At 41.0% G+C, this 24688-nt stretch overlaps 1 protein-coding gene across 1 annotated transcript in view; it reads left to right on the top strand.

Annotated features, from left to right (window-relative positions):
* The window catches only part of grik4 (glutamate receptor, ionotropic, kainate 4), a 128993-nt gene that overhangs the window by 56596 nt on the left and 47709 nt on the right, over positions 1–24688 (top strand). The window contains exons 5-6 of the mRNA XM_070905266.1: positions 2947–3125; positions 7115–7168. Coding sequence (XP_070761367.1) covers positions 2947–3125; positions 7115–7168 — 233 coding nt within the window. The remainder of the gene's footprint in view (positions 1–2946; positions 3126–7114; positions 7169–24688) is intronic.

The raw sequence follows: 24688 nt of genomic DNA on the forward strand, positions 1-24688 counted from the left end.
CAATAAGGGTGATAAAATGAATACTTAATACTAAATTTAGCCAAAAAGGCCTTCATACAAAATCTAAAACAAGTGCAATCTAACTGCCAGTCCAACATAAACTAAGCAAACTGGGGAAAGTGAGCTGAGGCCACTTGTGGAGAGACAGACTACACTGAGGAGTGCCCAGGGGTGCTAACACTAATTCACCTCGGGTGCAACACAATCCTCACTGCAAAAATGATGAAATATACATATGTGTCCCAGTGCTTTGACTCACATGTATAAAGTGTCGGGACCTCACCCTGAGTGCCTATCCTCCCACAATATGGCGCTCTGCTTCACTGAAAGAAAGAAGTAAATACAAAAAGAATCAAACAACCCAGTTGGTTCTGACAGTAAATTCAGAAAGAAATCACTCAAAGGCAAAACTAAACAAACCAAAAGCAAGACCAAAACAGCAGCAGGTAAACCTGCAAAAAGGGAGAACAGAAATTAACCAGATTCACCATGCTGCATACTAAAGTTAACTAATAAAAGTAAAAACACTTGCGTCATGGCCCTACTCACCACCTCTGGCATGGAACATTAACACAGGACAACAATGGGGTTCCAACACAGAATAGCTCAGCCAACACGTCAGATGGGGCTAAAAACAGAAGGCAGTCAAATAAATGTGCATTTTAACTCTAAAATCACTTAACGTATCTGCGACACCAAACACCACCAGCCACAACAAGGCCAAGAGGTGCTTTAAATAATCTGGTCCTGAATAGGGGAGGAGTCAGGCCTGGGGCTGCATTCAAACACTACACGAGATGCTCAGTCATTTGTAATAGGGAAGCATTCCCCACCACATAAACATAACTACACAGAGCACCTGTAAGATGCTCTTTAAGATTTCAGTCCAGGTTGATTGTTGATGCCTGTGGTTACTGGTGGTTACAGCCACAGCTTTCACAGTAAAAGCCGTCCTGTGGTTCCACACGCTTTTAATATGAAGCAGCAGCAGTAAAAAAATTTTGGTTTGCATTTATCACGGCTCTGATGCAGCTATAGAGCAGTCATCAGTTTACACTGAGGCTGATATCAAGTAGATAAGATGACAAACAGTAATGCCAGAGTACATGCATGGATTGTTTCCTGTCAATCTGTTGTGTGTGTGAAGTAAATTGTAATCCTGCATAGGAATGGTGGACTACATTCGTAACAATGAAAAGTACTATATAAAGAGGTAAATACAGAATGTAAATACATTAAATGGGTATTGCTGAAAAATGCAGACCATAAATAAACAAAAAAACTGTGTTTGATTCAATTAATCTTAAGAATTACAACTTTAACCTAAATCTATGAAGTGAGGACTAGCCAAAATGTTCTCACTCTCAAGGTCTTGAACTTGGTCCTCATAAAGACACATTTTCAAGCGCACACACACATACTATTCCACAGAACTTGTTTTCTCTATACAAGTCTAACTAAAGGAGAGCAAATCTTTCATTCAGCTGAGTTTTTTTTTCATTTGATTGAAACTGGTTCACCAGAGCAAACAGTGCGGGACCAACATGCCTGCTGACACCCCAGTGAAAAAAATATTCTGACTCCCCTTTGAATCCTGTTCAGCCAGAACACTAAAGAGAATATGAGCGTTTCTTCTGTGTGTCACTCTATTTGTGTGTGAATGTGTGTTTGCTCTTTAGCCAGCCATATCTAGTACAGTGCACCGTCTAACGGCATGAACTTGACGTGAAATTGTATTTGATGCCCTGCGAGAAGCCACAGAGAGTGGATGCAGGAGGGCGGTTTAGCAGAAGCTATTTCAAGCTCATCAAATTTATTCTGCGTTATACTACAGAGGAAGCTGATCTGACAGGTTCGAGACACAGGCAGGTGAGTAAGCGGCAGCCAGGAGTGATGTCTCATGAGTGCACAGACACAGGTAGCGAGGTACAGGAAGACAAACACACACGGTGATATACTGCCGTACAGACAGGCTGAAAGACAGGCAGACACTGAGACATAATTGCAGAAGCTATTAGACATGATGCTGGTGACTGGGACTGTGAGTCTGAAGCTTTTGTTAATGTGCTGTGGAGAAGCTAAAGGACTCGGCTTGATAACTTAAAATTGCCACACCAAAATTGGTCTCCATGGGACAGATGAACTGCTCTGCTGTCGCCATGGCAAAAATCACATAAAATATCTGTTGAAGTCTGGAGTGCCATTTTATTATTACTTTGTAATGGAAATAGCAGGTGGAGGCTCAGCTAATGCAAGTCCTTCTCCACAAAGTTACGTCCTTCTCACATGACTCTCCTTGTCAATATCAAGAAATGTTATATGAGCATGATGGGATCTGCCAAATTGCCAAGGTGATACCAACATAACTGTCACATGAGGTTGTATTTTTCCCACTGTAACTCACCTCACAAATTAGTTTAAACTCATATATGGAGAATTAGCTCAGTAACCTCTCCAGGTCTGCTAATATATGGATGCAAAGTGACTGGTAAAATGCTGCCGAGAGCGTTTTGATTAAGTCGGCTATGCTTTAATTAGGGCAAATCCCACTTACCTCACTGGAGTCAAACGGTCTATTACCATGGGATAGAGTACAGGAGAAGTAGCTGAAACGTTCCTTTGTGTTTGATGGCTTCACAATAGTTCTAATTAAAGGTAATAGTCCACTTGTTCTGCATGGAAAGGTTTTGTTGTCAAATGTGGCAGAAAAACAAACAATAGGCACATTTGTTTGTACTTGAGGGCAGTGTATGCTTATTTGAGTTCATACTGCATTACAATTTCAACCATCGCTCTCTGAATGCTCTTGACTTTCCTTAACTTTGGTTATGTATTTTCTCAACTTTAAAAATAGACTATTACTGTAAAGCTCCATCTCCCAAGGAGAGTCTTCCCTTCATTACAAGTAACCCTCTCATGTGTTTTGTGTGTGTGTCTTACCGGCAGGCTTATTGAACCTGGAGCAGCTCCTCAGGCAGTTCCTCATCTCCAAGGAGACTCTGTCAGTGCGCATGCTTGATGACAGCCAGGACCCGACCCCGCTACTGAAGGAGATACGAGATGACAAGACTGCCACTATTATAGTCGATGCCAACGCCACCATGTCACACATCATTTTAGAGCGGGTTAGTATGGTTCACATGATAGCTGTGTTATTTATGCACTGATAACTTGTCTTTGTTCCATGTTGGCCACCTTAGCTTTACACTGATATACTGAATTCCCAAGATCCACATTTATATAATTCTCATACATCTCAAAAAGGAAAAGTAAGTGAAAAATGCCAGTGGCAAAAAGTGTTCCAGGCTAAAAGTAATTGTATGTGTGGTGAATGATTTACTTAAGAAGAAGAAGTTGGGTAGTCTAGTTTTGACCTGCAGAGATAAAGATGGAATTTCCTATACGGCACAACGAATAGTGTGCAGAACATATAAAAAGGGAAATATCTTTCTCACCGCTATGCTACATTTGCCATCTTGAATTACAAGTCAGATTGCGTGGATTTATGCACTTTTGGCAGTGGGCACAGCTTTTAAAAGACAGGGTTACAGAGCCTTGAGTCAAAAACATAATCTCAAAATAAAACTGAATTGAGGCAATCTTGTTTAACAAACCTGTTACATCAAATGATATGGATGAGAGCATTAAATCAGACACTTCAAACATGACAGTTACGACGGCATCACCTGAACGTGTCGATTAGCAGAACGAGACAAAACCAGACTGGAAGGTGAGTCCTTCTCCCCACAGCGTTCAGACAGCCTCTCACTGCACATTCAGACCGTGCCAAAGTAATAACTATTGCTACAGGAGTGTTCATCGCTGCAGATATGTGACCGTACTCCGTCGTAGAGAATACAGAATTTAAACATATGGTCAAAGTACTTGAGCCCCGCTAGAATGTTGTTGAGAGCATTAACTGTTAGGGTTACAGTAAGAGTTATGGCTAATGGGCCACTGTTGTTTTCAAATTAAAAGACAAATATGTTTTTTTCTCCCTGCTGTACCGAAAACGTACCAAACCGTGACCCCAAAACCGAGGTACATACCAAACCGTGAATTTTGTGTGCCGTTACACCACTAGTTATTAGATGCCTAAAAAAGAATGTCTTGTCATATTTAAAGTGTCAACGTTAACGTTACACATCTTTATCTTAACTCACGAGGGTAGTTGGACTGGCCAGGCTCGAGACCAAACTGTACACTCAGTACAAAGTGACATATCAATTAGCTAGCTAGCTAACTAACACCAGGAGTTGTTCATAAACCTTTGTTTGACTAGTAAATTCTCAACCTGTGGGAAACTTTGTATTCCTATGATTCATCTATGATTCATCTTCCATAAGCACAGTTAAGTGGAGTAGTTGTCTACTTCTAATACAGTGCATGTTATGTATTAAAACAAACTGTTCTGTAAGTCAGTGACGCAAACTAAGTGGACTGATTCTTTAATGTCCTTCTCATCTATTATCTCTCTGTTGCTTCCTTCTCTGAAAAACACCTTTTACATGACAATTTAACTAAAAATGTGGTATGAAAAGCCATAAAGTTCATCATGTGAGAAAAACTACCTTCTGACAACGTTAGCGAGCACTATTGCTATCAGTAGCACAACAGTACGATCTTTATGTGTTTTCTCAGCTAATGGCGCATACCAATAATTAACGTCTCAGAACATTATTTTAAGCCCTTGGACACTATGACCCCAACATAACGCTGAAGCTTCTCCTGATTGGGGACTTGTGTTTGTAAAGAGCCTTGATGGCATCAATAAAGGGGATTGTGGGAGCCGAGGAAGCAAGGGTGTTTGGCAGCAGCATATGGCCTCTTAGTAATTAATACACACCTCATTATTTCTAGAAGACGATGGATGGATGGCTAGAGTGGAGGTGACAATAACTGGAGACAGAAGGGGGTGGGGAGGAGAGGGATGCTTCTCTTGCTTTCCATCTCTTCCTCCCTCATTCTGCCCATTATAGTCTCTCTCTCTATCTCACAGTAGTCTTCAATCTCAATCTCTCACCTCAATCAAGTGTTCAAGCTGCCATCAGTGGTCATCCAGTCACCATGGCAACCCTGGCAACCCTGGGCCACAGAGCAGCGGGAGCCCACAGTGGGATGTCTCTCTTTCTCTCTCTTTCTATTTCTCGCCCTCGGTTCTGTGCGCAAATGCAGAGACGACAAATTCACTTTGTTTCTTCACACCTCCCTCCCCGTGTGGTCTTGTACACCCGTCCCTCTGTGTCTCACTCTTTTGTCTCATTCTTGTGTCACGCTGTCTGTCTCTCTGTCTGTCAAGAGACACTCCTGCAGCAGGGTGGTGGAAAGTTGGCAGTCCCGCCTCTCATGTGGAGTGCCTAGTTGCCAAACATATCAAAGCTGTGCGCCGGCATATTTGCCAGTCTCAGATGATGATAAGAGAGCCCAGCTTGTCTAAAGGGACAGAATTGTCCTTTGTTATGGACGACATTCCCCCTTATTTGTCTGTTTACATCTTACATCAAACCCTCGTCAGACAAAGGTCTCACTCTCTGAGGTTTTAGCATTCAGAGGGTTTTAGGTCAGCTGTGTTAGCATTCTGAATGTAATCTTGTTCAGTCAGGCCTCCACTGTTGTGCACAGCTGTACAGAACCAGAGTGGGATAGATAGTGAGCCCAGTATAGGGGGCAGTGCAAACCGTGTGCACTCTTACCAAAAGCTGCGTTAGAACAACAAAGAGATCAAAAAGTGTGGGAAAAAATGGCAGATAAGCTTATTTGAAATGCAGTGAAAGGAGACCAAAAGGATATTTTTTATCAGCTGCTTGTTTTGGTTGTGTTGTGTCTTCTGAATGGGACGTGGGCAGCAACCAAAGGCGATTTAGGTTATAATGTCAGTTTCTGTTTGGTATGGTGTTAAAGGCACGGGTCACCCAATGAAAAGATGCAGAGTTTTGAAATATTACTTGCCACATGAAGGTACTGTCAAAGGCCAATAGCTAGCTTTACTTACTGTGTAACTACAGGGCAGGTGCTCACAAACACCTTCCTTGAAGCATAATGATTACTGTACATAGTCATCATGCTTATAGTAGTTTCAGAGTAATAGCGCGCTAAATATACTCAAAGATTTATAAGCTTATAAAGACATCCTGTGAGGTCATTCAGAGTTTAATAATAAAAGTCGTATTTGGATGTTTTTGCTTAAATAATTGGAGCCTTTCTACTCTCACTCTTTTATTATTTATGCTCCTGCAGAACACTGAAGTTGAATATTCAACAACTGAGTGACATACACTCCAAATAGCACACAAACACCCACACAGAGGTTGCACTTTTTGCAGATGTGACAGCTAAATATCTGTTATTAAACTCTTTCTGATGATACACCACCTTTAGAATAAAGCTGTTTGGAAGCTATAAATTATGGAAATATGATAATTTCAGTACAGCCAGGTGTGGAAAAGCTACTCTGTGAGTAGCTTCTCAGAAGGGATACAAGGGTTATTTCATGCTCAGGAAGAATTTCAGTCACGCTTAAACAATGATTTTATAAAGTTCTTGAAAAAAGAGGATGTTCTTTGAAACTCTTTGGTTTGATATATATATCTACTTGATATTTATTGATTTTAATCATAATGTGCATTGCAGCGTGATTAAACAGAAGCCTATAGCTCGATGATTTTCTTTTTTGCTAACGACTTTAATGAAATGAAACTATGGAAAGTTCACCCTGTCCTTCACAACTGCTTGTCACTGTGACTTTGATTTAATCAAATTGTACGACAGAGTGTGGAGCAGCATACTAATGCACCTCAGGAATTAATTGCTCCATTGAGAGCCATCGTCAGATAAGAATGTGTCTGGTCTTATCAAGATGTGGATTTGATCTGTCTGCTGCAGAGTGGAGCTTGAGTTACACTGAATCACTGACCTCTTAACTTCTCTCCCCAACCTTTTATTCCTGACTCTCTCTGCTTCCTGTTTTGTTCTCCCCCTCTCTCCTGTTTCTCTGACCTCCATCTTAACATGTTTTTGTTCAAACTCCAATCCTCGAATCTCTGTTCTTTACCTTCCTTCTCTTACGTTTTTCTTTATCTTTCCCCTCCTGCCCCTCTTGTCTTTTGATCTGCAGGCATCAGAGCTGGGAATGCTGTCAGTCTACTACACGTACATCTTCACCTCTCTGGTAAGGAAATGGGAGATGGTGTGGGCATTTCGTGGCAATGTAGATTTCACACCTACAGGAGCACATCACTTCTCTAATGCTGTGCTCCTGTAGTGTGTTAAAGTAGTAAACTTTAACTTGAATGAATGATTGGATGGAAGGAGTTAAGCAGACAGGAGCTAAGACAGAGGAATTATATCACAGCTTCATTATAGCATAGTGCATTTTCTCTCTCACTGTATGTGACTGCAGATCACAGACGAGTGTAGTGGCTTTAGTGGCTCCAGTCGCTGCTCATTTGCCCTCGTTGGTTGAAGTGCACTTCTGGACCAAACAAATAAATTATAATGATTATTATAATTGCTACTAGTACTGTTGTTGTTGTTGTTGTTGTTGTTGTTGCTGCTGTTGTGGCTGCTGCAGTTTCTCTCATAATTATGATTGTGGAAAGCCTGCCAAGCTCCCGTCAAATGAGCAATGAAGTCATCGTCTTCAGAGTCAACATTCATTTCTGTCAGTGAATGAGTTGAGGGGGAGCTCCACACATCCTCCCTCTTTCTTTCTCTCTTTCTTTCTGTCCGTCTGTCTCTTTCTGTTTGAATGAACTCAGAGTACATCTTTTATTTTGCAGGTGTTTTACTCATCTTATACTGTAAAACGTTTCGTTCTTAATGACTTCTGAGTTGCTCAGTTAATCAGCATAGACTGCAGCACATGGTGTTTAGATGTGTGATCATGTCTTTTCAACTATTTATGCCCATAAACTGTTTGATACTGATTTCAACACATTGCATTACATATTGTGGAGTGCACAGTTGCTCAAAGCTACTTGTTAACTGCAGTTAGTCACACTTCATGTGGCTTTGTAAATGGTGCTTCATGCTGGATGTTGCATATTGTTTACAATGACAATGTCCTCAAAAGAGGTGGCAGAGGCAGATAGAGAAAGAGCTGACAGATGCAGCTAAAGGAAGTGATGCTTTGCGAAGTTGCTTTCAAAGCAATAGCAGGCCAACAGCTGAATCATTATGACATTATGAAATATCTAACAGCCACTTCTTAAAGGCTTTATCTCCAGTAGGTGTACACAAAGGTTACCTCTCAACTTTTGTTGAAAGTTTTTTATGGGCAGTAAAGCTATCATTTGATTTAATAAATGCTACATTAATAGTATATTTTAACAGCTCGCGAGGGGCTGTTCCCTTTATATGAAATTAGTCACTGCCCCTCAAAATGTCCGTGCACATCCCTGCTGGAAATTAAAATGATTGACCCCAAACTTGAGCATAATGGTGTTTAGGCACATAGAGGCTGAGGGATCTGTGAGAGTTATTGTAAGATCATAAAGATAGCAGCTTGGAGAAAATCTGATGCCATAGTAAACTTACCAGATAGCTGCTCCCTAATGGAAATTAATGAGGTTCGAAACACTTTGCTCTAATAGTGCTGTAGAGATGATTCATATCAAGCTGATTTATGACTCATTAAGAGTTGGCTGCTGCCATCTTCATGTTTTCTTCAGCAGCCCTTGACATAGTCACGTCTCCTATTGTAGCTATCTTCTCCCGTCCTTTAACCTGCTTGTCTTTGCTTTCCTGTGTGTCTACACCTAAATAAGCTCCCTCATCACTCTCCTCTGGTGTTGCTCAGCAGGTCTGCTGGAGGGCGCAGCATAGCAGACAGATTCATGGTAGATACTGGATGATGACCCCACATCCCCCCTCCCGCTACCATCACCACCATTTTCTTAAAATCCAGCCATTGCTCAGTGACGGCATCGTTAATAGCTTCAGCTACCATCATTAAAATAGTCAGCAGTGTGCCCCCGGCAGCCTGGGACATAATGCAGAAGCTGTGAGTGGAAAAATAGAAGCACTGTTGCCTCCTTAGTTGTCGTAATAAGTGATTCATCCTATTTATTGTGTTTTTAAATGGCTCTGCTGCTTGTGCATCACGCTCACCACACACACACATGCATGAATAAACCCTGACACAAAATAGGATAGGAACAAGTTTCATTATGTTCTCTCACAGTTCATTGTTCGCCCATTTTCTAAACTCACTGTGGTAGTCTCTGAAAATGGCAATAATACATTGAGTGCTTGGGTCACTTTTTGATCCTCTCCTTAAAGTACACTATGTCATTTCATAAGACTGTCCTGACCAGAAAAATGACAGCCTCTGTCATTTGTTCAAAGAGCTTAAAACAAGGTAGAACATTCGGTGCCGAAGCAAGACGTAATGTGACGGTCTCATAGCGCAGTTTCAGGGTCAGGATGGTGAGTGGGCGTGCAGAGAGAAGAGAAAAGGCTTTAAGGGATGAGGACTAACCAATGTTCAATGAATGTAACACCATCTCAGCTCTAATTCAGAGCCGGACACAGCCACTAACATTAGTCTATACTCTGATATAGTAGCATCTAGGACTGGCTTCCAGACAGTGGGGAAATACCACACAGTGGATGTGCTTTCATGAAGAGGGCTTTTTCTTTTACTTTTTCAACCTGTAACTCCACAAAATAATGTCGTATGAAATGCTCCATTGGCATTGGCGGTATCACTTTGGTACTTCTGTAGGTAGTAAGCTAGTTAGCCGGACATGCTGTGGTTTCCACGCTGTAAAGATGATGGTACGGTCACTAATCTTTCTATGCGTGTGTGTTGGTTCATGTGTGTGTGCATATGTGTGCACTCTTAATGGTAGCAGGTGTTCCAGTCCAGATATTTCCTTTATCTCAGGGAGCAAATAACATTTCTGAAGTCTATTTAAAGGTTACGCTTATCACTTACTCCCTCACCTTTCGCCCTGAAAAAGCTTTTACATTAAACGACCTGCGACTGGATACATTTTCTTCTTTCTAACAGTGTTTTTAATGAACACGATTACTTGAACTTGAAAGGAAAAATACTGTGAGGGGAAAAAGAATTCTGCACCATTTAAAGAAATGAGATTTAAATATTTCCGTGATGTTCAGAAGAAAGCAGATGAGCAACTAACTGCATGTGTTTGTCTGACTCTAAAAATACGACAAGGTTATATAGATTAAAGAAAGGCAGCAATAATTTAATGTAATTGTCTGATGTGTTTTATCAGCGTGGTGTCTGTTGGTACCAGTGCTGAAGGATCTTCTGGAAGATGATTGTTGGTGCCTTGACATCAGTTTGACTTTATTAAACCTCACAGAGTTTCTGTACGGAGGCAGCTTCTCATTGCCATGGAGAATTAAAGTGGTTTGCAGGCAGCAAATTTACTATTTACTAAACTAACTATTTTCACGATAGTAATCATTAGGTTTCCTCCCACAAACTTACCTAAGTTCTTTGTTCTTTTTCTAAGGCAGTTTAACTAGATTTGGTTTGGTTATAGGCAGTATTCATAATTCCTATGTTATTATATTATATTATATATATATATTGACATTGTGAAAATTGAGGGGGAGCACATAAAGGTCAGAGTTGTGAGTCTTTTCTCTGCTCTCTCATGGAACATTTTTCAGAGATTTATTTCCCAGTGCCACAAAGTTCATGGCTTATGATGTTTTCTTGTTAGCTTACATAAATTTGAATTCTGCTGTCTGTAATTTATACTTGTTTTTGTGGAAGTTTGCCTACCGCAGCTTCTCATTACCTAGAATAGATACAGAATTGGTACTTACTTACACTTACACTTCTCCTTATGTCTGTTATCATTAAAAAACTGTTAATAGTACCAATTTAACTATGTCTGTGTGAGCAGGAGGTTTGACTTTCTGATGGCACGTAATTAAACTTAATAAAAACCACATTTTGAGGTTCATATTAGACTCGCTGACCATCTAAAACTATGTATCTTTGACGGGAACATTCACAGTGTATTCTGATCAAAAGAGCATCTAACCCAACTAAATTGGTGTCAAGAATTTTTTAATTTGGCTATGGTTGTAATTATATGATGGCACAAATGAGCGTTAACCAGAGGGTTTGCAGTTTTGTGTTAATTTAGGGAAAAGTAGAAAGTGTGGTTGATGGTGATTTGGGATCAGCTTCTACTAGCATACATGAAAGTGGCTAAACTGACCTCACAACCTTGTTCGTGAGTTTTTTTGAGAGGGACTGAATTATGTTAAATAGATTCAAAATGTCAAATGTTCTACCAGAAGAAGCAAAATATAAGTTACTGAGATTAGTCACCTCCCACTAGCTGAAAATAACGCTGCCAAAAATGGTTTGATCAATTACTTTACATTCAAGTGTTGCTTCATGTATTTATAAAACAGGCAGTGGTGAAACTATATGCCAACAACTCACACGATTCAGCTCAGACAGTCAAGATTAGTCTCAAGATGAGACATTAGCTGGCTAATTCAACCAGGCTGACCATTGAGTTGGACGCTTTGTGAATAGTTTGACCTCCAGCTCCACTCATATTGTCACTTTTGTTTTTTGTTGCAAAGCAGGCTGTGTGTCTCTCACTTTCCATTATTGGGATGTACTCTTTGAGTGTGGCATTAATAAAATATCTGAAGAAAACACATTATTGTCACTGTTTTGAAACAACTGTACTGATTGAAACAACTAAAGTACCATCTTCCGAGAAGGATTTTGTTTTTTAAATTACAGTATATACAATATAAACACAATGACATGCCATCCCTCTCTCTCAGTGTCTTTCCCAGCTCTCCTGGCCAATGAAGGAAAGAAATGTCTAACTATAATTACAGCACTTTTACAAAAGATTAGAAATGCTTCTGACAGGGGAAAACATGTCAGACCCCTGTTTGACACACAGTTGTACTAAATACACATTTTCTGTTCCCACCGAAACCCTTCAGAAACACTTTAGAAATTCAAACAGACTTTCTGTTGTGTTTATAACACATCTAAATGACATACTTTGTACCTTTTTAGATAATTTCTGAAGAATTTAAGCTGCAACTGGTAATAATCAATAATGCAGTTTTATTAAAATTGATGATAAGTATATGGGTTTCTTAAGAGGGGCATGTAAAGATGAATTATGCATGTGTTAACATTAGATAACGTACTTGTGACTTATGAATCAAAAAGAAACTTGTAGCTAATGTGATTGGTAGTAATGTACAACTCCATTGCAATTCGTAATGTGAATGTATTGCTATGAAATTCCACAAAAACCTTACAATCCTTTAAGGCTTATAAACATTAATTTATGGATTATATAAGTTATTCCATACTTTCTGCATCTGCTCTCTCCTCCCTCACTGTCACTTTCTTGTCTCCCCTTATTTTTCCCAACCAATCCCTCCTTCTGTCTCCCTCCTCTGCTGACACTTCATTTATCTCTGGTCCTGACATCCCTGACTAACGATCTGCCAGACTGCTCCCCTGCCTAATCTGTTTCCCCTGAATCATCTCAAGACGCTCATCAACGTCCTCACGCAGCTACCCGTCCCGAGTCAGGGTTTTTTGTCATGGCCACTTATGGATTTGACTGCTTTCAGTCTTCATTTTGGTTCTGTTTGTTTATTCTGTTATTTGTTTGGTGTTATTAATCTGGTGTAGTAATTAGGGGGAGACTAAGAGATGAAGATGCCCCTTTTTTCCTATCGTATCCAAGCAGAATTACTGCATTCTACTGAATAAACTGTGTAAAATGAGATTTGTGTACATCAGTTGTTTGCATCCTCTAATGCTCCCCCTCATTTATACACGTTGTGTGCGTGTGTGTGTCCTCGTCAGTTTGTTACTTATATATGGCAACAGTCCATTTATTATTAAGGTCTCTTTGGAGAAGATAGATGTGAAAGAACGGCCATTCATTTACCATCATTAGAGCTAATGATCTTCAGTGGACGCTGCCTGGGGGTGAAGAGAGACGATTTTGTTTGCCTGTCCCTTCGTTAAATGTCTCACGATTCAGATAGTTGCTCCTCGCAACGGTCTCTGAAATCTGCTATGTGTTCCCCGCTTCATTAAATCTGCTCTGTGATTTCCGAGGCACTGGTCCTGGGTAATGTGACACTTAATCTAGAAACAAGTGTTCCCTTTAGTTGATGGTGCTGATCAGAATAAGACAGGCTGGTGATGGGAAGGAAAAGTAGCACACAGGCATCGCTCAGATTGTATCAAACATTCTTTTATTACATGTGATAAAGCTCCCAGCGCTGGTTTATTTTCCTCTCTCCCCATTAAGTCCACTTAATACCAGCCGTTAATATCCTGGGCTTTAATTGTAAGATCTAATAGAAATCTTGGCCCTTGGGTCACAGCGAACAGAGAGATTAAAACAAAAACATGGAAGAGCAGAGAAACTGAACAGCTCCACGGGGCTTTTACAGCTTCTCTCTGTAAACTTTGTTTGTGGGAACGTGAGTAGCTGACATCATGCGGCTTCCTCAGCTTTAACTTAATGCAACACTCGCACGAGAGCCATGCACACACGCACGCCTGTCTGATGGATGCACACAAACAATCAAAACAAACAGGGCACACACACACACACACGCACTCGGTCCCTGCACCATGGCTGCCATCTAAGTGATTTGTATCCCGCGATCCGAGCTACTCGGCAGGATTGAATAAATCACATCAGGTTGGCAGTGACTCATCATATGTTGACGGGATGCCTAATGTCATTTGAAGGTTAGGTGAGCACGGGATTGGGCCTAGCAGCGCCTCGCTTTGTGATGTCATTTTGAGTCTTGATGAAAGCGTGTAGACTCTCTCTTTCTCGCTTTCACACACACACACACACACACACACACACACACACTCGTATCCACACAAAACAGCCAAAAACACGCTTTGACACACAGAGCTGGCTGACATATTATCCCTCTCTGCAAAGCGGGGGCCATCAGTTCAAACCCCCCACACACCCCTCCGCCTGTTTGTTTTGTTCTTCATGTTCCATTTCCCCTCCACACACCCGTGATCCCTCTTGTCACTGCAGTCATTGTCATGCATCCATGCCTGTAGAGCTGCCAGCACTTCCTGACTGTCCCACATACACACACACACACACACACACACACGAATGATAAAATTCAAATAAATAACATCATGTACATGTTCACCCACACAACATCCCGCCCCTCCCACCCACGCATACATACAGTTGTAACATCTTGGCCTGCTTATCTACCTGCCTGTCTGTCTGCTTCCTGGAAATAAGCTGTGTAATTTTTGTCTTCTGGTGTCATAAACCAGTAACGTTGATACAGAAACAGGCTGCACACTGTATTTCAATACAACTCCTCATGCAAACACACACAAAACACATTCATTCAAACTCTTCTTTCTTTTTCTCTGTTCATATTAGTTAGAGCTGATTGGCAGGTTTGTATAAAAGGGTGATGAGGGGAGTTAAGTTTTACTTCTGAAGCATGGCTGATGCTGTTATTCACTAGTTAATCCCTATTCTCTCCCAGACACTGCCGTGCTCCCCGCCATTTGTTCTTGGCCAGTTGGGGTTCTGGGCTCGACATGCTCCATGCTTCTAATTATTCCTCCCAACACTGTCAAATGATAAAATGCTTTATAATTGAATGTGCCACTGAAGAACAGATGAAATGTACGCCTGTTTCCTCAACCTGCACAAGCATCATTTTCAAATTTTCTGTCTCTTATTATATATTATATATTTTTTTCTTCTTTCACACATTTCGTGGAGGTTGCTTCGCCCTCTGTCACTCTGTGCTAGTAAAGAATGGATAATAGTTGAGGTCTGCCCTTGTCCTTGTCATTTCACCTCTTCCTTCCTTACTGCTACTTCTTTCTTTACTCCACAAACCTGCATCCCGCCTCTCTCTCTCTCTCTCTCTCTATGTCCCTCTCTCACGCTGTATTTCTCTCTGGGTGTGTCTGGCATTGATAACAATATTGTCTAGGTGATACAGAATTCAATTTCACAAGTTTATTGTTCTGGTAAAATTTCTTGTCCCATATCTGTGAATGTGAATGAATGGAAGGAACATCCCTTTAAAAAAAAAAAAAACTTTACATCAACCTCCATCTCCGGTGTGCACTGTGGTACAGAAGATTTATGAATCCCCCCCAAAAAAGTCTTGTCAGTCAAACTGCTTTAGAGGGCAGCCACTGTGACTGTGAAAATGATTGGGATTTAATTAATTCCCCTCCACGGCTTATGTAAAGTTCATATTTCCCTGTTTAGACACAGAGTTTGAGAATCAATCAACTGAGTAATAGAAAAGGTAATAAGCTACGTGGACGGTGACAACAGAGAGCTGCATCCAGCCAGAATATAAACTATGTCATTTTTATGTCACAACAAGTGTGTTTCGCCTAATAATGTCTGCTTGCTGCTCATTTGTAATGCAAAGATGCCAACTTAGTTCGCTAGGAATTACATTTATTGTGTTGGTGCTGGAGAGAGCAGTTTAAATACTTGTTGCCATAAACACAGCTAGTCTCTAGATAGAAGGACAAATCCTTTTGAGGCTGTAAATTGATGAATTGCCACTATACACCAAAGTATTTTTGAGACCAAAATTCGGCTACTGCAGGTTGAAAGAAACTTTGGCATTGTTGTCATTTGATTTATCGCAAATGTGGATTCATACTTACCAGGAGTTTGAGTTGATTTTTCATGTGACTATTCAGTAATGTTGCAGTTTCCATGTGTGAAAAGAAAACTGATGGGGGGGAATATGCATACTTCTCTGACATGGAGGCTGAGTAAAATGCTTCATTGACACTTCAAATCAGTTCATTATGCTCCATATCAGATTGCACAGACGATTAATAATCTGAGTCTCATTCATGTCTTAATCATTTATTTATTGCCTTATTTTGACGACAGTCTAGTTTATTAAAACATCATCTCTCTGTTGTGGGCTCACATGTGTCCCAGTTTATTACTGCAAATAAGCAACTATTGAATGTGAAAAGCTTATGTAAGGGCTTGCAATTATGATGCATGATGATGCATTATCGTTGGTTTTGTAATGTGCAGAGGGGCCAGCCACGCAGACATCTGCTTCAGCCACCTTTTCATCACTGACTGACAATATTGTCTTTTATTCCAGGTCAGAAAAAAGCATTAGAGTCTCTACAACTCAATTCTAAGCCTGTAGTTCCCTGCATGTGTTTCTCCTTAAAGCAAACTTAAATGAAAATAAATTCTTTCAAAAAGGCACATGCAGAATACTTTGGTCACCTACCTGGTCATCAATCTCACAAAAAGGGAAATGTCTCTTTTAAGTCTTCCACTCTGACTTTCCCATTTTCTCACACAAAGAGAGAAGAGTGACAAACGCATTGACATGCATATCAGTATTCACGAAGGGCATTCATTAATCATTTATGGCTAATTTTGAGGGTTAATAGGTTGGGACGTGAGGTCTGGTCATGTTCAAAAAATTATATATTGATCGGGATTCATAAAGAGAACGTGTGTGTGATAGGAAAAATTCTGATTTTTAACGAGCTCTGACATTAATGGAAACCAAAGCCAGCATACAAAGAAGGAAAATGCCTTTTAAAAAAGGGTGTGCAATGAAATTGTTTTTGAGTGCCTTATGATAGCGGAGATAGTGGAGTCTGTGTGAGAGACTTATCACCCTAAACATAACTTTCCAATGAAATGAAAAAACACTCTGAGAAGGCTTGTTTACCATAAAATTATAAGACTTGAAGTTCCCCAGTCTCTTTTTATCTTTACAGATTAGCCAGATGGCGGCTGAATGTTTGTGTAAATGAAGGTAAACCATTTAGTGTAGTGTTCCACCTCTCAGACTCACACCGTTGTATGTGTGAGGAGTTCTGGCGTATTGATTACTCTGTGTCAGCCCTATTACCACCAGCTCTCTCCCTCTGAGCCCCATGTCTGGATGACTCAGTGTTGACAATTGTATTACAGCCTATTATCTTCCAAATCCCAGGGCTTGAGTCACAGCTTACTGTAGGGTCTTCTTTGGAAAGTTGAAATTGCTTGCTGACTTCATACCTGACTTCCTTTCTACGCTCTGTAACTTTCTTCCCGCCATCATCCCACAATCCCACATCCACCCAGCTACCATTCCTTTACTTCTTCCCTTCCATTTCTTAATTTCCCCTTTCCTTTCCTCAATCTCTGGTCGGTGACCCCATTTGTCACGCCTCTGTAACTAACCGTCAAACTGAGCTCAATTCAAGTGTTTATGTTCATGTGTTTTTAAATTATCACGCGACTTTGGTTGTGCCAGTGCTTTTGTATTCTAACACATTTAGCAACTACCAGAAAGTGATTAGTGATATTTGGAGCAAATATCATGTCCAGCTCTTTGCTGTTTTAATCAGCCTGATGGAGCTTTCATTTTGATGAAGGGCATAACTGTTATTGTATTTTGATTATCACTCGGCCCGACAAAGAAATCCAGACAGGAGGTTCAATACAATACTAAGCTTGATCTTGATCGTGTCCAATCAGGATTAGCGAGGGACTGCGAAACAAGTTATTTGCCTCTATGCAATTTCTTTTTGATGTTGTCATACAGGCAGGTGAGGTCTGTTATAAAGTCATAATAGTTTAATTAGATCATTAAGAATCCTTTGACACTGAGACCTCCATTAACTTTGCATTAGGTTAATGAAGATGCACCTAAACGTGACTCTTCTGAGGTGAAGTTCTTCTTCTTAAGGTTCTGTGCCACAGTTGATTTGGGAATTTAACTTAATTTATCTGTATTTCTATCACAATATAAATGAAACCAGATGGCTTTAATTTCAGTTTTTAGAGCTGTTTACTCTGCCTGTGTATACTGTATGTTTAACAGCATTCATTCCCATCACAATGCAGAACACCCTGCTGATCCAATTAAATTGGTTGGAGAATTGGCCACATTTTTGACTTAGCTGAGGGGAGCACAAAGAATTTACAGGAAAACACTCACACTGACATTCCCTCCAAAACAAAATGGGGTAAATGGAGATAAAGAGGAAAGCTGAATCAAAAGTATTTGAGGATACCCTGAATTAAAGCCTGGGAATGCTATGTAATATGACGAAGCAGAAAACAGAAACAAAAAGCTTATTCAAAACAAAATCTCCCAAATCTCCCCTTTCTGGTACAAAAGACCACAGTGAGCCCCTGTCACCATCAATTCACCAACTACAGAGCTGAGCCAGCAAGGCTCAAATCACCTTAGCTAGTCAGCATAGATTAAATTTAGTTTGTTTCAATCAGGGAACACGAAGTCTGCTTTCCCTTTGCATCCATCTCACACCAAACTCGCACTGCCTCAAAAATAAAAGCAAAGGAAATGTGTGATATTAGATAATCGCAAATAATGTTAAACAAATCTCAGCAAGGCCGTAAGAAGCCATACATGACCATTAAGCCATACAGACATTTCCTGTATATAGTGTATATTTTTCCTAGAGAACGTCTGGTCTCAAGGCTGAGGGGTTACTTGGTCTTGATGAGAAACACTCAGGTGATCGATGTTAAACCCTCGGGGCTTGACTGAGATGAGCAGAGTTTAGATGGAGTCTCCTCTCCATTATCTGCTGCTGCTCCTTCAGTATTTCAGCCACCCACTCCTCCACCCCACTGCCGACTCTGCAGCCTTAGAGGTCCACGTTTTCTGTTTCCCGACAAAAGAATCTGCTCTGTGGATGCAAAGCATTTCAATTAAAAGAGGCATTCCCAAGTAATTTGACTTTGAAGGCATTTCTCCTTCAAAATTTCATTTGCTTTTTGTGCCTTCAGCCGTTTGAGAGATTCTGCTGGGATTTGAATGAATGGCTTACTGGAAAAGATAGACTGTTTCAGATTCCAAACATATGCTAGTGTCTGCAATATTCATGGTGTTTCTGGCCTCCACCAGACTAAGCATTATTCTGGGCATAAGGTCTCTGGCTCACAAATAGGCTGTTACTGTTGCAGGTCAGACGTAATTCTATGAATAATGGAATAAAATTGGTCATTTGTTTCCAACACTCAGCAGGAATGCTGCCAGATTGTTTTGATGTATGCAGCTATTAAATTCTTTCAAACAAAGCTAATGGATCAACCCCAGCATGCTTTGCTAAGATATATGGGATGTTAATTTCATGGTCACCTCGCAGTGAATGAAACTAGCTGGCGACTGGTAATGATGTAAGTGACAAGTTAGTGACCTACACAAGAGGGATGACTTGGGAACAATCCATGCAAATGGAGTACGGTGACGTGTCCAGACAGCAACTGTATGACCACTGCCAGGGCGAAATTAGAGGGGCTGCAATTACTGTTTTCAAGTCCAGCTGCAGTAGACTATTGTGTTGAATTTCATGAACAGAAAATTTAGTAAATCATTTATCCAATTTTGCTATTACATCCCAGGTTCATAATAAGTCTGTAGGCATGACATTTGGTAATGCTCCCGCTCTCCTCCTCCTCTCCTCCCGTCCCACGCTCGCTGAGAACATCGTAATTAAGAGGCTGCAGGAGGCTTTAGAGCTCAGCCTGAATTTACGTGGCAATTGATACGAGCATGAAATGACTTATTGCCAAAAACACTGCATGAGTATTCCAGCTATTAGAGATACATCAGTGTGCCACTAGAAGTGGATTTCATTACAGAGGGAAGACCGGACTGAGGCCTGAAGGTTTTAGCCTGTTCCCTTTCCCCAGTATAACAGGAGGGACGTTAAAATTAGTACTTTCTCATTAGGAAAATCAATATGCAATTTACAGATATGTTACTCAATCATAGGCTAGTGGAGTCTGTCCGTTCTTTCACATGGCTACCACACAAGGTAAAGAGTGGAGATGATTTTTCTTTCTTTTTTCAAATTGTCAATTATGATTATCACCAATGACAGCTCTGTCTTTATCTGGAGCACGTTTTACAGAACCGAAAATAATGATGTTACCACTTGAGGATACAGCAACCCGAGGAAATGCCACAACCACATCTCTTTAAAGCTTCACTAATCAACATTTTTATATTAACAATGATAGAACTGGGTGCTACCTGCTCAGCACCAAACAGCCAACCGGCAAAGTTAGCTACTAGCTGGTGAACATCGTGGAAGATTTAGAAGCTAAAGAGCCAGATGTATCCCTCAGGAGTTAGTGGGGACCAAAACAAAGCTAGAAGTAGTGGGAAAAATTTGACTTACATCAGGTGGACACAAACATGTCTTTAAATGAATACTAATTCTGCTCCTCATCTGTGTAAAAGGTAATTGTTTGCTCACACTTTTGGCACAACAACTTTGGAAGGTAATAATATGTTAAGAGTAGTGGGTACAGCCTGTTGCGCTGACCCCAAGTGGCCAAAAATTAATTATTGCTGCTTAAACTGTACTTCTACTTATGATACTTATTACCAGAAAACACAAAACATTACATTTACTTGTGAGACAGACTTTAATTCTACTTTAAAATGATGCCCATGAGTCATTGAATTGTGCAACTTCAATTCATTGTTCTGACTCATTTGACAACTCCAAACTCCATTGATTTTAATGCCACTGTAACAAAGTTCTTCAAACAGACAAAATGTTCAGATGACTCAAACTCATTGTTATACAGAGACTTTCCATATTCGCATTATGAAAAAAGTGACAGTACGAAGCAGCGCTCTCACATTCCCTGCACAGCATGCATACATATTATAGAACTCCCTATACAGTCTAACTTGTGTTTGAAAGGCTTATCTATCACCAGAACATTTCGGGTGAAGATATCAGAGTTTCAGTCGCAGGATGTTGTACCATGCATGCAGCCGAGGTGCAGCCTGATTCGGTGGATGTTCTTGGAGCCTAGAGAATCACTATAATCTCAGCATTTCTATCCTATTTAGGGAGATGAGATCAATGGACAAAGAGAAGAGCTGAAAGAGGCTGGTTGATCTAAAGAGGTTTTTGCTTCATTTTGGATATCCTGTTTAGGATGGTAGATTTATAGAGGTTTTCACAATGCCAAAGAAATGTGTGTGTGTGTGTGTGTGTGTGTGTGTGTGTGTGTGTGTGTGTGTGTGTGTGTGTGTGAATGGGTAAGGGGTGTGTAGGGGGTGGTGGGTTGGGTTCATGACCGGGTATCCCACTATCAGCAGCATCAGTCCTCCTGGGATCTCATTATTCACCGCTCGAGCTGACTACATCATAACAAACACCAAGTGGTCACACATTTGGACATTTCTGTTGGTGAGTGTACATGTGTGCATGTGTGAAAGGGCCATTATGTGAAAAGTAAGAGACACCACTGAAAGCTAACGGATATAAGAATCCATACAAAATGATAAAAGAAATGCTGAGAGAATGAAAAAGGGGACAGAAATAAGGAATAGATAAGACAGGGATGTCCAGATTGTGAGGCTTTCAGAGGGAAAAGGGCGAGAATTGAGGAGGTGAAGCAACAGTTTTTGGTTGGTTGGCTTGAGTTCGGGCTGCTGATTGATCTCCAGGTGACAGCCGGTGTCGGGGGCCCTCGGCCAGGCTGTCATTCCCTCGCGCTCTCCCACCCTCCCGCCCCCCCTCATCTTCGCTCTGTCACTCTCTCTCTTTCTCCCCCACTGCTTTTTACGCTCTCAGTTGTGCCAACTAATCTCTCACCTTCTTCTCTCTTCTCATTGATTCAACTTCTTCCTCTCTCTCTCTCTCTCTCTCTCTCTCTCTCTCTCTCTCTGTACTCCTCATCATCATTCTGCCCTACCACCCTTTTCACCCCTTCACTAGTGACAGTTGGTCCTCCACTGCTCTGTTCTACCCTCCAACTCTGCCTTTTTGTTCCCCTACTGCTGGGAACCAACTGTCCTCTGCTGAGCACTGTCCGTTTCACACCACCTATTTAGTATGCAAGAGAGCATAATTGCTCATGTGGAGGGTTTTGGTCTGTGTTTCTGTCTGACCGTGTGTGTGTGTGCGTGTTTATTTGAATTTGAATGTGCATGTGTGTCAGTGTCTGTGCCCTGGAAGCCTACGAATGCTGCACATTAGTTTTCTTCAGACATAGCCTAAGGATATTTTGGTGACCTTGGTCTTCAGTGAGTATGTGCATGTGTTGCTCAATTATAGTGATTTCATTTTCCTGTGTGGGTGTGTGTATATGCACTCTCCAGCTTGTGTTTGTGCACGTGCTCTCGTGCATGTGCACATGCATACATACAGGCACCCTTGAGGGGCATGCTTAATGATAGGCTCGTTTGCAGAGCTCTGCCTCTAATGATCTATTAAAGTACACTTAGCCAGTAATTATATGGCCAGTCCCAAAAGGCTTAAGAGGCCCCACAAGGAATAGCTAAAGATACAAGAAGACTATAGAAAAACCAATGTGTTTTATGTAATGCACAGGAATCAGTAATATTATGGCCTTCAACTTTGCTCTAGGTTAATGATAAAAAATAAACAAATAAAGGATATTGTTAAGATATACTTTGAAGTGTTCTTCAAGCTTTGCTGAGAGAGGTGTAATCTCTGTTTTAGTTCTCTTCTTCTTCTAAACTTCTTCGTCTTTAAATTGTCTAAATTCAAAAGTAAAACACAAAATCAAGAGAGCCAGGCTCTCAATTTCACCCAATCAAATTCAGAAGAATAGTTACAAAGATCAGACGGCCTCATCTCAGACAAGACCATTAGACCTTTAGACCATTTATCCTTGTCAGGATTGTCTCCTGAAGTGCAAGAGCAGCAGGAGCTAGCATGGCTAGCCTGGTAACAACAGCAGTCCACAAACGTATGCATTTTTATAAAACACTCAGCTGTCATTAACTTGTCACACTACAGCCAAGCAGTATCCCTCCGTCTCTGCTGCTTGTAATAACTCACCATCCAGTTATATAAACAAGGATTTAAATAATCAGTATTTCTTGAACGAGAAGTCAGAGTATGTCTGTTGTGGAGCCTTGCTGTTCGATTCCTTTTGAATAACCTGATGGGGTTAGGGTTAGGGTTGGGGTCATCTAGTGTTTTTTGTTGCTCCTCTGAAATGGCGGGAAGATTCAGATTTGCTGAAAAGGAGTTAATTTCCTAATTTCCAACCTCAAGCTCATATGAGAATAAATCCATATAAAAAGATTTAAACGTATTGTTAATAGCCAAGGTGTCAAAGTGAAGCTGACCGGAGTCCCTGATAGCTGGGATGACACATGCAAGCCCCTTGATTTTAATGTATCTGGGCAGCATCTTTCCAGCCTTATCCCTTTCTTCAAATTGTTTTTGACAGGCTCTAAAAAGTGCAAATTCTCCTTAGATTCAATCTAATTGTATTCATATTTATTAAGTTAGAAGAGGACATATTCAACTCAAAGTGTTCCTTTGAATCTTTCCTCAAGGGCATCAAGCTCATTTCTTCAGGGATGTGTGTTGTATGATGTGACCCCCCCCAGGAAATGCTTTAAGAGCCTTCCACAGTATTCCTGCTAATGGGAAGCTTGAGGAGTTATTTTCTATAAAGTGATTAATCTCATCCCTGAGTGACTTCTTAAAGCTGGACTCTAATAAACTAGTAAACTGGAATTAAGTCTCCATCTCAGAGCTCTGTGTGTTCTGGTGAAAGGCGTTAAGGCAATGTGAGCATGGTCAGATATTAAGATGCTCCCTATAGTACATGAAACAGTAGATGAGACAAGGCTGTGTGATACAAAGAAATAATAAATTCTGGAAAATACGTATACCAAATTTATATAATTTATTCTCAATACTGGACAGAAGTCTTGGTCACTGACACAAGGTGCATACAGTACATACCTGTACACACAGGCGAGAATCACTGTTTGTCCCTGAATTGCAGCTTATCAGTTATTTAATTCACTGACCTATTTACTCATTATCTGATTTGTTCCCCCCTCGTCCATTTTCCTCTTACAGATGAAAAAGGCAATTTTTCAGTTTTTCATTTTTCTGTTGCTGCATGACGGTGCCTTAGACTCTGTAAGCTAAAAAATACGAATTTGACCTAATCTTCAAAGCTAGTACCACACATGAAGTGGGTTCACCTCTGCTACATGGCAGGGGGTCGAAAGGAAGTTAGCAGCTTTGGTCATTGTTTTGAATTGAAAGATAAGCATGATCAATCTGCTGACCGTTGTAACCAGTATGCATGCACATATGTAGGGTTCTCGTTTGTTCTCCCTATGCTCTCTGCTCTGCGTACTGGCCTTACAACAACCCAGTGTCACCTGCCGCCTCTTTCCTCCCACACCACGCCTTTTTATTTTCTACCTCAGTCTCCCCTCTACCACTCACCACCCCCTCCAGCCCCCCTTATCTTCTGAGTCCCTGGCCTTGGTGACAGACAGACAGGTAGACTGGGCTTGGTCAGGCTGTCATAAGCTAGATGGCATGGCGGACTGCTAGGCGAAGGCTGCCACCTGAGGGGGGACTAGGTTCTGACACCTCTATTAACCTTCAGGAGACGTCCATCCCCCGTCCCACCCTGCCTCCTCTCCTCCCTGCTCTTCCTCACCTCTATCGCCGTCTGTCCCTAGTCTGCTGCTCCCCAGGCGGAGGCAAACCTGCTTGTCCCTCGGGCAAAAGAGCCAAATAACAAATACCTTTATTTTCCTCTCCTTCCAACCTGGAGCATTTCAATATGCCATGGATTTCTATCTTACTTTCTCAATTACCCATCGGTCTCAGTGCCCTCATTTTTTT

Source organism: Enoplosus armatus, chromosome 5, assembly GCF_043641665.1.
Source record: "Enoplosus armatus isolate fEnoArm2 chromosome 5, fEnoArm2.hap1, whole genome shotgun sequence".
NCBI classification, from domain to species: Eukaryota; Metazoa; Chordata; class Actinopteri; order Centrarchiformes; family Enoplosidae; genus Enoplosus; species Enoplosus armatus.